We start from the raw sequence: 14,220 nt of genomic DNA on the forward strand, positions 1-14,220 counted from the left end.
GGTTCCCCATTCCCTAGCGTCCAGTCAGAGAGGTTCCACGATGTTGCTCCGGTATGCGTGTCAGCACTTGCCTGCCTGGCTGGTGACCACTGCACCTGCCCTTCCCAACTCCAGCTTTCAAGATACCTCAGTGTCACTCAGATTTTCGTGGCCTCAGTTGAACTTTCCTTTGGTCCACTCTTCAACAACATTGAATCAGTGCCCAGCCTCCTTTCCTTGAAGGCTGTGATGATGATGAAGGCTGTGATGATGATGCTTGGTGGGAGGTCTGATCCGTCCTTTCTCTCCCCTTGCCTCTGCCATCAGCACCTGTCTAACTTCGACCCTGTTTCTTTCCTTTTCCAGAACTCACATGCTGCGTGTCAGACTGAGCTATTGCTGTTTAATCCTATAATCCAAGACTTGCTACACTGTCCCGCTGATGTCCATAGCCATGCCTGGGAAGGAGGCAGCCCCATTCCCAGCGTATCCCAGGGGAGACCTCTGCCTGCACCCCACAGAGCCTGGACCAGGCCGGGGAAGAGACTGCAGGAGCACGCGTCCCCGAAGCTGCGTCTCCTCTTGTGAATCAGTGTCCCCTTGCTTTCCTCCAGAGACCTCGCTGCCCCAGAACGGGACCTGCCTGGGGAATTGAGGGGCTGGGGGAGCTACTCCGAGACCTCCTTCTCCGGCACCCTGAACCCCGGGCACCGCGGCTCCGGGGCAGTGGGGCTGCTGCAGGCTCAGAGCCGCTGCAGCCCTGCATGTGCCAGCTTTGCTCTGTCGCCGGCTGTGTCAGTGTGGACTTGAGGGATACGGCATGTTTCTAAGTGGATTTTTCTTAAGAAATGTGCCAATGCTGATGTAGTTCAGGATGTTCCCCCCATCCCAGCTGTCACTGTCCCTCGGCTTTTTCTCAGTAGGCTTCATTCCCCGTTTTTTTAGTGGGGAATTTTGTCCTTCACCCCCTGCATCCTGTATTTGTCCCCCTGCCTTCATCCCTCCCAGGTACAGAATTACCTGTGGTTCTGACAAAAGATAAGCGAATCGTCTTTGGGAAGCCTATGGACTCTTTATATCATCCGTGCTTTGTTGTCGGAAAGAGGCTGGCGTTCTCTTGGTTCTGCTTAGTCGCAGGCAGCCCAGTGAGAGCAGGTAAAACGTGAGCTGAGCGTGTGTATCATGGTGACCAGCCGTCATGTCCTGCCCTGTTCCTTCACAGCCAAACCAGCTGCTGCAGCCGGGTTGCTCCTTCTAGGACTCTCATTCATCCAGGTTAATTTTAAGCAGGTGGGGTCTGTGTGGCCTGTAAGGGTGAAGTGAGAGAGCTGTGTTTGCAGGTGAGTCTGTGTGGAAGCCCTGCCTCCGCCACCCTGGCAACCCAGCCGTTCCTGTGAGCACCTGTGCCTAGACCCCAGGAGACCTGTCTGTTTCTGCTGTCTGCCCTGGTACAGGCCCTGCTGGCGTCACAGGTGGGCCACTCTGCCACTCTGTGTACACAGCTGCGGGGACAGGAAAACCTTAATGCCCTGTTTGCTCCCCAAGCAGATGTGAGTCTGCTGCTTCCCTGCCATTGTTTGCAGGGACAGGCTTCAGGGTACAGGGTCACAACAGCATGAAAGCCAGTGGGAGTGTGGCCTCCCTGTGGTGCCTGGAGCCTGCGGCCGGGAGACAGCTGGGTGGCTGACAGCAGGTCAAATGGCCAGCTGCTTGCAGGACAGAGTGGCTCCAAGTGAGCTGAGTGCCCCCTGCCATCCAGGCAGAGTGAGGTTTCCCTAAAATGACCATGACGCTCCAGATGTCTGGTCGTCGCAGGCTGGGCTCAGCTCAGCAGAGGATGTGATGCGTGATGACTGAGGGTGACGCTCGAAGCACGAGCTGCCTTTTCCTTTTCCAGTCTCTCAGGCACTGTGGCTTCTCTCCCCAGGAGGGGTTGGTTCTCATCTTAGTGTTTGAGGGATGACCCCGGGGACATTCTCACCACTGCCAACTCTTGGAGCTGTTCCAGGTTTTGGCTTGGGGCCCCATGGGTGGGTCTCAGTGAGCCGGGTGGGGGGGGCAGACATTGCCCTCATCGTCCCACAGGGAAGCTCCTTCTGTAAAGCCCCAGGGAGAGAGAAGGCAGCCAGCTCTTGCCTCACCAGCCATGTGCCACATCCTCTAAAGAAAGAGACTCAACCAAGCTGTATCCCCATGCCCTGCCCTGGATTTGCTGTGCGATAGATACAGATCGTGGAATGATTCCTTTACCTTTTCCCTGTCCTCTCCTGACCCACATGGAGCCATGACTTGTGGTTAAAGGAGCCATTAGCTGCCTGTGACTACTGCCAGCTTGTTGGGGAGAGGCCCTCCTTCCCCAGGCGAGGAGCTTTGGAGACCGGGGCCAGGCCAGGGCTGCAGGAAGAACAGGGAGGCCCAGGCCGGCTCCAGTTCATGCTTCGCTGTGGGACAGGTGCACCCCGACAGCTCTCCCTTCACTGTGTGGTGAAAACTCCTTGTTCCGCAGCCCCGCCCTCCTGTAGGAAGGTTGCTGGCTAAGATCTTAGGCGCCCACTTCATCTCGGGAAAGTCTCCCAGCACTGAACCTTCAGGGACTGGAGGATGGATGCCAAGGAGCCTCTAGTATCTGTCTCTGCCGAAGGAGCAGTTGGTGCCGCGAGGCTTTCCCGGCCACCCCCCTTTTCTTGGAGCCAGTGTCACTGTTGTGGGTGTCAGTGGCCTGTCAGCACTGTGAGCAGTGAGCTTGTGGGCTGACATGCAACGCCCATCTACATGTTTCCCAGCAGACGTGCCCAGGGCTGCTGTGTCCTCGGATAAGGACACTGAAGGATGCTGAAGCCCGAGAGTCATCGTCCTCCTCCCCCGTCATCGCCCGCCCACCCCGAGGTGGTGCAGGAGAGGACACAACTGCTTTCTAGCTTGCCTTTCATGATTCTGCCTTGTCCACAGCCTGGTTTCTATAAGTCAGCATCCAACCAAGAAAACCAGAAAAGTCTATATATTTAAAACAGAGGGGTTTTAATCCAGGAAATTGTTTAACTGAGAAATAAGAAGACCCAAGATGCCACTGAGGGGTAACCGGAAAAAGGGAACCACAGAGCTGGTGGGACCAGATCCTGGGGGTCAGGCCACTGGGTGGAGCCTGGGTCTGCAGAGGGCCTATGTGGTGGGAGCTGAAGCCATGAGGAGACCTGGGCCCTGCCAGAAACATATCCCCCACACCCCACCCCAGGCAAAGCGGGAGCACAAATAGCCTGGCGTCCTTCTCCATGCCTTCCAGATTTCTGCGTTAGCTAAATGCAGCTGGAAGCCAGCTGATCTGGGAGCTGGGGACAGGCCAACTGCAGTCAGTCCCCAGAGCAGAGCAGGGGAAGGCGAGTGGTGGGTCAGAGGGCAAGCAGTCCCAGGACATGCGTGGCCCTGGTCCATTCTCTGTCACGTCCAATCCCACTGTGGATTCCCCATGCTGTCCTAAGACCCCGGTGAGTGGAGGTGGAGGTAGCTGCCCTGGTGGGTTTCTGTAGGTTCTCTGTCACTCTGCTTGGGAGGAAAGTGCTTTGAGGAGGTGGGGGAGGGGGTTTATTCATAACATTATCCCATTTCTCCTTTGGGGGAATTTACTCATTTAGCAGCCCCACCTCGCCTGTCCCCTCAGGGAGGCTGTGTCCCAGTTTTCTGTCCACCCCGGCCCATTCCTCTTCCCCCAGTCTCTGGTTTCCCTGCTGGAGAACACCCACCCAGACCACGCATCAGTGGTCATGCGTGTTTCCCCAGGATAATTCATTCAGCGTGTGCTATTACAGAGTGGTCTGTCTGTAAGTAGATGTCATCCACTGATCAATTTGTATCCTGTTTCCAATAAACTTCTGGAAATTCTGCCTGGTTTTATGCCACCCTTTGCTGGGACAGTGGCTCAGCTGTAAGGCTGGGCGCAGGGGCAGGACCCCGCCGGCCCCCAGCCCTAGGTGCTTCTTCCCCTGTGTGGCTCTGGGGCCAGGCCCATTAGTCTGACATCCCCGCCCCAGCTACATGGAGGTGCTCAGAGGCCTTTCCCCAAGGTTGGCACTTTATTCTGCTCTCTTGTAAGCCATAGCCTTAGGACAGGGCGGTTTCCTGAGGCCAAGCTGCGCCAGAGGTGGCTTTGACCCTGTGTCCCCTAGGCCTGGAGGTAGGAGAAACCTCAGGCAGACCTCTCTCCATCAATCCCTTTCGCACTGCTGTGCTGGAGCCAGGTGGCGGGAGCGAGCGCGGGGCCGCTCCCACGGTGAGCTGAGGGAGTGTGCTGCACTCCATCCAGGGGTTGACAGGAAGGCTCCCGTGCCAGTGAGGTGGGTGCAGGAGCTGCAGGTGACACAGATGAAGCCCAGTGCCCTCTTCTACATCCCACCCTCCTCAGCTCTGAGAGCTGGAAACCAACATGTCTGAGTTGACCTGAAAGGCATCGGGAGCCTGTCTGAATGCCCAGCATCCTTCAGTGTTTCTCAGGCCCCCAAGTGTGAAACCAGCCTGATAGAAATTACTCTGTTGAGTTTTTACTGGTTCAAACCTTTTTGACTGCGGTGTAGACTCTGCCTCTGGCTGTCCTGGGCCATTACTGTAGGCTCCCTGGGACGCCTCCAGCCTGTGTTTGTGAAGTGTGCCTGTTTGCAACCCTTGTTTGCTGAGATTTGAGAGAGATGTAAAAAAAAAGAGAGAGACACTGAATTCCTTCAAGAGTTTCACTAGAGAAGCAAGACATCCATGTGCAAGGTTACAGGACCCTGGAAAAGGTTGTAGAGGAGGCAGGGCACTGCCAGTCCTTGCAGAAGTCCCAAGAGCAGGCTCAGCGAGGCCGGATGCGGCAGGGCAGGCTCTGTGGAAGCAGAGGGGCCCTCAGAGTGCAAGCCGGCAGCCCCGTCTCTGTGAAATCCCTAATGCCCTGGTTCTTGGTGTCTTTTTATTAAGATTTAATCCTGACTCGAGTGTCTCCCTCTTTCTGGAAGCTCACCAATAGAGAGTCATGTGTGCCCTGTCTTTCAAGGGGTACCAGCCTTAAGATCCATTGCCAGGACTGGGTTTTTATAGTCAAACTTCTTAAGAGGTTTCCATTTGTTCTGCTCTTGCTCCTGGACTAACGGCAGGGGGTCACTGGAGGGAACCACTTAGCCTGCAGGGACCACCCCAGAGGTGTGAGCGCCCCTCACCAGGCCTCTCTGCACTGCTTGCTGAGCCGGCCCATTTATATGTCCTTTGGGAGCTTGTTTTCTTATTCCCAGAACCAGCGGTTCTAACCCTTGGTTGCCCCTGAAGCTCTCGCCCCCCTGAGAGCCAAGTCTTCTAGGCGTCCCTTCACCTGTGTTCCCCTCACTGCAGGACCTTCCGCCAGCCCGTGGAGGTGCCCTCCGGCCTCTGGAGAACCCTCCTGGCACCCACATGTTGGATCGTTTCCTGCCCCACCCCCCCTCTGTAGAGGCCTGCAGTAGAGTGTCCTGACTCAGGCCAGATTGCCACTTACTACTGGATGACCTTGGGCAAGTTACTCAACCTGTCTGTGCCTCAGTTCATTCGTCTGTAAGATGGGATCATAGTATGTACCTCACAGAACTAACTAGTGTGTGTAAAGTGCTTCGCATGGGGCCTGGGACAGTGTTTGTTATTGCTCTGTCATCATCTTCTCCCTGCTGCCCTCATCTTCACCCTCTCTCCCTTCTCAGGCCGCTTAAACTTCCCCATCCAGTCAACAGGACAAAACAGGCAAACCACCACAGGTCCTCTCTCAGCTTCGCCTGAAGCTCGTCTTATCTCCCTTTACTAGCCAACTTGTTTAAAGAGGAAAGACTTGTCTCCATTCCTTGAAGTCTCATTAATTCCTCAACGCAGTACAGTCCTTGATCGCTTCCCCATTCTGGCCCACCCCAGCCACCCACTGAGATTGCCACTAAAAGGTCACCAGAGACCTCCTAATTGCCACATCCAGCCCGTCTTGCGGTCCCCCTCTTTGAGCTTTCTTGAGCACTCGACATGGTTGTCATCATATTACTTGTCTTTGTTACTCTTCATTACACTCACTCCTTTATTCTCTACCCAGAGCAACACTGAGCCACATTCAGATATTACTTAGAGTCATTTCCCAGGATTTTTTACAAAGATAAAATTTCAGAATAGTAGTCCCCTGCGTACCGCCTTTCCATGTCCCTCCGTTTTAGAAGAAAGCACTTTCCCAGTGTATGATTTTATACAATGACTACATATGTATGAATCCATAATCAATATGGAACATTTTGCATATAATTAAATTTTATGCAGACGATAACCTATCACTTCTCAAAAAGCTATTTTTAATAGCACAGACCATGCTGTGTTAATCCAGGGTGTCAGCACAGGAAACTTGACCAGTGTCAGACACACATGTTGGTTCTTCAGCATGCAATTAGGAATTTTGAAAATACTGAGGTAGTTTGCAGCCTGTCTGGGTATTTTATGTTTGGCTTTTACCCTCATAAAAGACGGCTCTAGTGTATTCCTTTTATGTTTTTTTTTCACTTCACGCTCTTTTTTTAATTGCTGCATTCCTGATTTTCTTCCTATTTAAAGGTTTCTTCTGAGCATTTCACCAGGTCTTCCTTTGTGTGTCCTTTACTTCTGGGGATTTTTTTTTTAAAGGATGGTTCTTGGTCCTCTTCACTCTTCTCCAGGTGACCTCATCCATTCCCTGTAGGAGGTCGGCTCCCATCAGTAAGAGTCTGAAATGCTGTTCCCAGCCCTAAACATGCTGCTGTACTTATTTGCCTGCAGGTCCTCCAAGCTCCTCCAACTTGTCGTACCTGTATCTCCTCCTCTGAACCTACTGCGGCCCCGTTTCCTCAGTGTGCACTTTCCACCTGCCATCCAGTCGCCTCTCTTCCCGACCTGGGTGTGCCTCTGCACCCGTGTGCTGTCTGCCGCTGCCCTTGCTTGGAACACAGACCGTTTCCTACTTGGCTTGTCTTCCCTTACCCCTCACCAGCCTGTCCACACTGTTAGCAGAGTAACTGATCAAAATGTAAGACTGGGGCTTCCCTGGTGGTTCAGTGGGTTAAGAATTCACCCGCCAATACAGGAGACACAGGTTCGATCCCTAGTCCAGGAAGACTCCAAAATCCTGCGAGCAACTAAGCCTGTGAGCTATAACTACTGAGCCCACATGCCCTAGAGCCCATGCTCCACAAGAGAAGCCACTGCAATAAGTCTGTGCACCGCAACTAGAGGATAGCCCCATGCTCGCTGCAACTAGAAAAAGCCCAAGTGCAACTAGAAAAAGACCCAGCCAAAAAAGAAAAAGCAGCAAGGCTGATCATCGTCAACTTCTTGAAAACCTCGCACACACTTGCTTTCCTGCTGGATTGTCCTGAGCTTGCAGGGCCCAGCCCGCCTCTCCTGCTGTCTCCTAACTCCGTCCCTAGGCTTCCTGCTCCCTTGGCTCATTGCTCTCCTCACCCTCCCCATGCCCACTGGCTCTTCTCGCAGCTCCGTGCCCTTGTTCACGCCCTTCGCTCTGCCATGGATGTGTTTCCTTTGCTCCTTTCCTCATCCTCCACGTTCAGCTCACACGCACCCCTCACTCCCGGCACTCCCACCCCTGCCCTGTGCTGTCGTGCTGTCATCCGTGTGTTACTTCCTCGAGAGCCCACTGGCTTGGATTGCCTCTGATCCGTCCACAGGTCTGTCTCTCCCAGGCTTGGCCTGGCGGCGTATCATCTGCCTTTGTGGCTGAGGGTCTGGGCCATGGTGTGTGCCTAGCAAATGCTTGACTAGTGGCTTCAGGCCTGTCAGCCCCATCATGCCTGCCTGCCCCCTGCACATGAGTCCCTGGGGTAAAGTCATGGAAGCCATTTCTTCATCCCTGAAGGTGTCAGCAGGTCATATGAGAAAGAGAGAGACGTGCTGCCTAACATGTACACTAAAAAGTGCAGTCCACCCCGAGGGACCAAAATGCTGCTTAGAACCCAAATGTAGGAAATAGGGTCTTTACTCAGCCTGTCTCCAGCCTACCTTATACCACCATGGCGGCTACTCTCCCATCTGTAGAAAACCCTGCCCTTCAACAGTTTGCTCTCTCCCCATCCTCTCCCATCCTTTCTTACCCTCCTTCCCTTCTCTTCACCCCCATAAAAACTCTAGTCCTCATTCAGTGCTCAGCAAATGGGGTGTTTCCATCTCCAACCCCTGGAGTTGAGCAAGGGCCAGGATCACTGTTCCCATTTCACAGATGGAGAACCAAGTCCGGGAGAGGGGTTTACTGTGGGTTGGGACCAAGTTAGGACCAAGGGGTCCTTCCATGCAGGGAGACTGTGAAAGAAGCCCGAAGCCCCGCTTCTGCCTCTTGTGGGGACACCCAGACCCCCTTTAGAGAGCTCCTTGTCAGTGGGGAGAGTAGTCATCAACTTCAAGGTGAGGGGCAGGGAGGATCCAGGGCAGATTCGGGGTTGTGGGCTCAAACCCTGTGATCAGCATCTACCTGGGCCTCTTCGAGGGGAAGAGACGGCAGTGACAGGCTACAGGGACCATCAAGTCATTTCTCTTACATGAAGTCAAGCGAGTGAGCCCAGCTCCTGAGGGGCGAGGGGACATGGCGGTGTTGAGGGGAAGGGTGCAGGGAAGGGAGGGCCAAGGAAAGGGGGGCACAGGGAGCCCTGTTGGCCACTAGAGCTGCTCAGCAACCAGACAGGTGCAAATGTGGGGAGAGATGGTACCAGAAGGAAGGTGCCGGGTGTTCACGCAGAGCACAGTATGTTAGTACCCCCTGGAGGTGGCCTTCACGAGAAAGTGCTTAAATCCCAGACTCCAGGAGCATCTGGTCTGACAGAAATGATGAATCTCAGGCCAAGGTTGGCCAGCTCCTTCCCATGGCAGCAGAGGGCGTCTCTACAGTGAGAGGCAACAGCAGAGCAGAGGAATGGAGCAGGGTCCATGTAGGGCAGAGATGCCCGAGGGGGACCCAGGTGGCACAGCCTTTCCATCACTTGGTTTGGGTTCTCAGTAGCTCTGTGGGGTTCTGACAGTAGTTGGTGAGTTTTCAGGAACGGGAAAAGTGGATGGAGACACAGTGGGAGGTGGGTTTTAATACCCACCCAACTTGTCCCCCAGGCCATCTCCCCCTGCCTGACACGTTCTATCTCCCACCACAACATCCACATGGCATCCATGTGCCTCCCTCCTGGGACATGGGTGACTCTCCTGGGCTTGGCCACCACTCTTGAGGACTTCTAACTGGGGAAGGGCATCCCTGTCCATGATAACAGAGGGCTGGGCTGAGAGGATGAAAACAGGTGGGGAGAGGGGGCTTGCCCCCATTGTCAGACCCTGTATCTGAGGGCCGGGGTCCGTGACTGGGGTGATGAGTAGGGAACCCATCCTAGGCCCTTCTGTCCCCCTCAGTGGGGAGAGGGTGTGTGTATTTGGGGCAGATGTTCATTCTCCTGAGATGGCTAGGGCTGGGGACGCATGGGGTTCAGGAGGGGCATATTTGGGGCTTTAGTGACCTCTGAATAGCCCTTCGGAAGCTTTGAAAGCCATGCATCCCCAATGACTTCCACTGTGGACAGTAGGGAAAACCACTACACGTGGCCACCCCCTAAAAGAAACCCTTAATTCATGCCAGGTACACACCTGTGCCTGCGGAGCCCCAGGTCAACAGATGGGTTAGCCCAGGTGGTCTCAGACGCTGACACAGGCATGTGGAAGAGAACAGGAAGGAGGAGAGGTGGACTAGATGGCTCTGGTCCTGGGGGAGGGCGGTGAGCTGGCTCTGGTGACCGGAGGCCCCTTCCTGTCCAGGTGGGTAGCAGCCACCACAGGTTCCAGGGCCAGGGAAGGGTACTTGGGGCTAAGGAAAGCCAGGGGAGGGGGTCCAGGAGCCTGACCTGGGTGGAGATGATAACCTCCCAGGCTGAAGATCCCCACATCGTCCCAGAGGAGAGCAGGCGTGGGGTAGGGGGGTGGGGGGTGGAGGGCCTCCTAGGGCTCCAGGTGGGCCTGGGAGCCTGAGGACCTCTCCCGGGGAGTGTTCTGACTTTAAGGACACATGGGGCTCCAGGATTCCTGTGGAAGGATGGTGCCCTAGACAGCTTCTCCACTCTGTTCCCAGAGTGTCCCTTCATCTTGGGGAACTCTTGAACCCTCCTGATGCCAGATGAACCTGCAGATACTTACTGGTTTTCCTTAGATCAGTTGAGATAGGCTTGCATTTTTCAAAAGGAAGTTTATTAGTATTGAAAAAAAAAAGCCAATTGGAGATCATAGAAAAAACAGCTGTCCAATTTTGGAAAAGACCCTGATGCTAGGAAAGAATGAGGGCAATAGAAGAGAGTGACAGAGGATGAGATGGTTGGATGGCATCACTGACTCAATGCACATGAGTTTGAGCAAACTCCGGGAGATAGTGAAGAACAGGGAAGCCTGCTGTGCTGCAGTCCTTGGGGTCGCAAACAGTTGGACATGACCTGGCAACTGAGTCACAACAAAATTTCTAAAACAAGACTTCTGCTCTCACAGTTCCCTGGCTCTGACCTGGGACAAGGCGGCTGTGGCCTTCTGCTCAGTTGGCAGTCCCTGGCTGTTTCCACCTGCCATGGTGCTCCGTGCTGTCGGAACATCATCCCCACAACATCAGACACACGACTCCAAGCCCAGACCCTCTTCTCTCCCTGCCACCCACCTGGCTCCTGCAGAGGTCCTTTGTCTGGCTGGTTGAGGGACCCTTGCTGGCAACCGTCCAAGGACGAACCCTGGCCCTCCAGCCCAGAGCCAGGCATTCCTCTGTCCCGAGGCACCCGCAGCAGAGCCCCAGTTCTGGGACGGGCCTTCCTGGTCAGTCCTCCTCTGAGACGTCCACCTGCAGCTTCCCTGTGGCCGCCACCTTCCCAGAGCGCGCCCTGCGCCAGGCACGGTAGGTGCTCTTGTCGCTGTCTGAGCCTTGCCAGCCCTGGGTGAGGCCCAGCAGGGCCCGCCCCTGGCGGAAGAAGCTGGGGCTGGAGAAACAGTAGAGCACGGGGTCTAGCACGCTGTTGAGGTAGGTGAAGGCCAGGGAGCCGTGGAAGAGCTGCGAGCAGATATCCAGGGCGTGGCAGGCACGCAGGCGGAAGGCCACGACGGAAGCGACGCCGAAGGCCACGCTAGGCAGGAAGCAGACGGTGTAGACGCCCACCACGGCGGCGAGGACGCGCACGGCCCTCCGCGGGCCCGCCTGCCCGTCCAGGCCGCGGCGGCGGATGGTGCGCGTGATGCTCACGACGGCAAAGAGGATGAGCGCCAGCGGCAGGAAGAATTCCACCACGAACAGGGCCTGGTGCCAGCTGAGTGAGGCCGAGGGTCTCGTGCCCAGCTGGTAACTGAGGCAGGACCGGCTGGAGTGGGTGGTCAGGAGCAGGTGCCCGTTGAGGAGCAGGAGTGCCCCCCAGAGACCCCCGGCCACGCGGGCAGCGCCCCCAGCTGAGGCCCTGCTCAGCGCATGGTGTGGCCACGCCACCTTCAAGTAGCGGTTGAGCGCCACGGCCGTGAGGAAGACCACGCTGGCCGTGCGGTTGGTGGCGATCATGAACAGGTTGACTTTGCAGGCGGTGTCCCCAAAGCGCCAGATCTCGTGGAAGAAGTAGTAATCCACGCGAAGGGGCAGGTTGAGGATCAGGAGGAAGTCGGCGACCACCAGGCTGACCAGGAACACGGTGTTGGACGTCCAGGGCCGCGTGCGCAAGCAGAAGATGAAGAAGGCCAGGCTGTTCCCCACCAGGCCCAGGACAAACTCCATGCCCAAGACTGGCGCCAGGAGGGCAGACACTATGGGGGAGGAGGCCGGGTGGCAAGAAGCAGCGGCCTCTCCAGGTGACCCCAAGGCAGTGGTCAGGGCAGAGGGAGAGGACCAGGAGGGAGAGGGAGGGAGGGAGAGAGGGAGCCAGGAGGGAGAGAGAGAAGGAAGGGGAGAGGGATGGCTCAGGTTAGGAAATCCCATGGGCTGCTTGGGCCGTGGACCTGAGAGACGTTTCTCCAGCTCTCTGACCCCTGTGCAATTGCGCGGGGGTCAGTGCTCGCTATCAGCTGGCCAGCACAATGACTCAATATCCTGGGGGTTTCATCATCATCCTTGCAGCCGCCAAGAAACACCCTGTGTTCCTATTTGCAGGTGAAGAGGAACCCTGCTGCTCTCCCTCCCTCTCCACCTCCCCAGAGTAGAGAGTGGCCAGCCTGTGGGGTCTCCTAGCCCAGCCTCAGACTGGAATTCGCATTGCCTCTGGCACACCAGGATGAGGGCTCAGCAGGGTGAGCGGAGGCCCAGAGGAACCCTGAAGCAGGAGGAAGGCCAGCTGGGGTGTGGCTGGGGAGTGTGTTTACAGCCCTGAGTGGTCAGACATTTGCTTGCCTGAAGGCAGCAGCTGGTCCTGACAACTCACAGCTCTGGAGACCATGCAGGCCACCCTGGGCCCCCACTCCACTCCCATCACAGATACAGACTGGGTGGCTCCCTGCCCCCACCAACTCTGGCAGCAAGGACTGTGGAGCCAACAACATGTCCTGGGAGAAGGAGACGGGGGTCCAGTTGACACCTTGACTGTTGCGCTCACTGCCTAGTGGGAACAGCCTGCCGTCCTGATTCTCAGATTCCTGACAGTTTAGAGTCTGTGATGGTCCCAGCTCCACATCCATGATGAAGTACATCCCATGCGCAGAGGGCTCCCCTGCCAAGTTTTACTGCCATGCCCTGGGGACCTGGGGGCTTCTCCCACAAACAGAACAATCCTGAGAATCCTCGAGTTGCCCTGCCACTGTTCATCCCACTTGGCGGGCCATCACCCAGTATTCACTGCAGAGAGGGGAGCAGGAGGTTAGGGCTGGTTTCAGACAAGGTCTAAATCCTGCTCTCCCACTGCGTGGTGTTCCCATGAGTCCATGGGGCCAGACCTGTAGGCAGGGATGGGGTAACATGAGACAGCACCAAGAAAGGCTGTGGGTCCAGGCTCCATGATCTGGCCCCCTCCCCCCGCCCCGCTGCCCCTGTGCCAAATGGCTGTGGTCAGCAGGATGCCCCATGCTGCCAGCTCAGTCAGTCTTGGGGTTTCAAACAGTGGACGCTGGCTCCTCTCCCCAGACACCCCCCTCAAGCCTCTCCCCTTCCCTGGGCTCCCACTGGCCAAGGCTGAGGGCAGATAGGGTGTAGGATGGTGGGACCACCAGCCTGAGCTTTGAATGCAGACAAGCCTGAGTTGGAAACAGAGCTGCCTGCCTTCCAAAGCTGTCTAAGCCTCAACTGTAAAATGTGGTGCCACCACCTTCTTGGACAATTATAAGGATTCAATGAGGTCATTTCTGTAAAAACTTCTGGCAAATCCCCTGGCACAGAGTTGGTGGTCAGAAAAACAGGGGACCTAGTTTTCATGATTTTCTGTCTTGGATTAGACACATCCTTGGAACTAGGGGCACTTCTTGTGGCCATCTGGGCACACTGCCTGGGGGGCCTCCTGGGACATTGATGTTCCCTCCTCAGCTCCTGTACAGAGGAGCGTGTCACTGCCCTAGAGTGGTGGCAGGAAAGAAGTCCTCTAGAGGGGTGGTGGGTGAAGGTCTGGACACCCCTCAGGGCCTTTCAGCAAAGTCAGGGTCTCCTTTGCTGGTTTGTCAGTGGAGGGGATCCAAGCTGTGAGCTGGCAGGCAGGGATAGGGAGGCAGGGTTCAGACCCAGGTTTTCTGGAGGAAGCCTAGACTCTATCCAGGGACCTGTTTGGTCCAGATACAGCTTCAGTTCCCCCCGCGAGCGACCCCTCATCGACTTCTTCTTGAAGCCCCAGGACACTGAACCCCAATCTCCTGCTGCAGCTTCCATGATTCATCTCAACCCACTGCTGCATCCTCAACTCCCAAACTCCTGGGCCCCACGAGAGCCTGTACATAGAGGGCGGAGCAGGGGGATGGGGCCAGGTGGCCCTCCCCCTACCACCAAGCCCCACTGAGGCTCGTCACAATCTTCATGCATTAACCGTGGTTAACTCCACCCAGGGGATTTTGTGTTTTATGTATTTCTACATTTTCTACAATGAGTACAAATCATTTCTGTTATTGGGGAGAAAACCTCAACAGATGCTATTTCTTAAAGTTACGTAAAAAGAATAAGTGAGAAAGAGGCAGAGAGACTTCAGCTGTGCCCCCAGGACAGGCACAGGGGCACGCATGGAGGGGCACGCGCAGCACGAGTACTTCTCTAAACATGCAGGGGGCTCGATCCCAGAACTTCCA

General features: G+C 55.8%; 2 protein-coding genes across 9 annotated transcripts in view; one reads left to right on the forward strand and one right to left on the reverse strand.

The window, feature by feature from the left end:
• MTA3 (metastasis associated 1 family member 3) overlaps positions 1 to 3,856 on the forward strand; it is a 212,957-nt gene extending 209,101 nt beyond the window's left edge. For 7 of the 8 annotated variants that reach the window (NR_198884.1, XM_024998519.2, XM_024998520.2 and 4 more), the window contains one exon: positions 346 to 3,856. Coding sequence is in view for 6 of the 8 variants with exons in the window: in XM_024998519.2 (XP_024854287.1) it covers positions 346 to 371 (26 nt within the window). In the remaining 2 variants the exon portion in view is untranslated. The remainder of the gene's footprint in view (positions 1 to 345) is intronic. The other variant, XR_003037047.2, reaches the window with a different exon arrangement.
• Positions 3,857 to 10,178: 6,322 nt separating this feature from the next.
• On the reverse strand, positions 10,179 to 14,188 carry OXER1 (oxoeicosanoid receptor 1). The gene has a single exon (XM_059891731.1). The coding sequence runs from the start codon at positions 11,942 to 11,944 to the stop codon at positions 10,808 to 10,810; it is 1,137 nt and encodes a 378-aa protein (XP_059747714.1). The 5' UTR covers positions 11,945 to 14,188; the 3' UTR covers positions 10,179 to 10,807.
• Between the last annotated feature and the right edge of the window lie 32 nt (positions 14,189 to 14,220).

The sequence above is a fragment of the Bos taurus genome, chromosome 11, assembly GCF_002263795.3.
Source record: "Bos taurus isolate L1 Dominette 01449 registration number 42190680 breed Hereford chromosome 11, ARS-UCD2.0, whole genome shotgun sequence".
NCBI lineage: Eukaryota > Metazoa > Chordata > Mammalia > Artiodactyla > Bovidae > Bos > Bos taurus.

Bases quoted from the DNA above. Each gene is read 5' to 3' on its own strand.
- OXER1 (XM_059891731.1), bottom strand. From the start codon at position 11,944: ATGGGATTTCCTAACCTGAGCCATCCCTCTCCCCTTCCTTCTCTCTCT.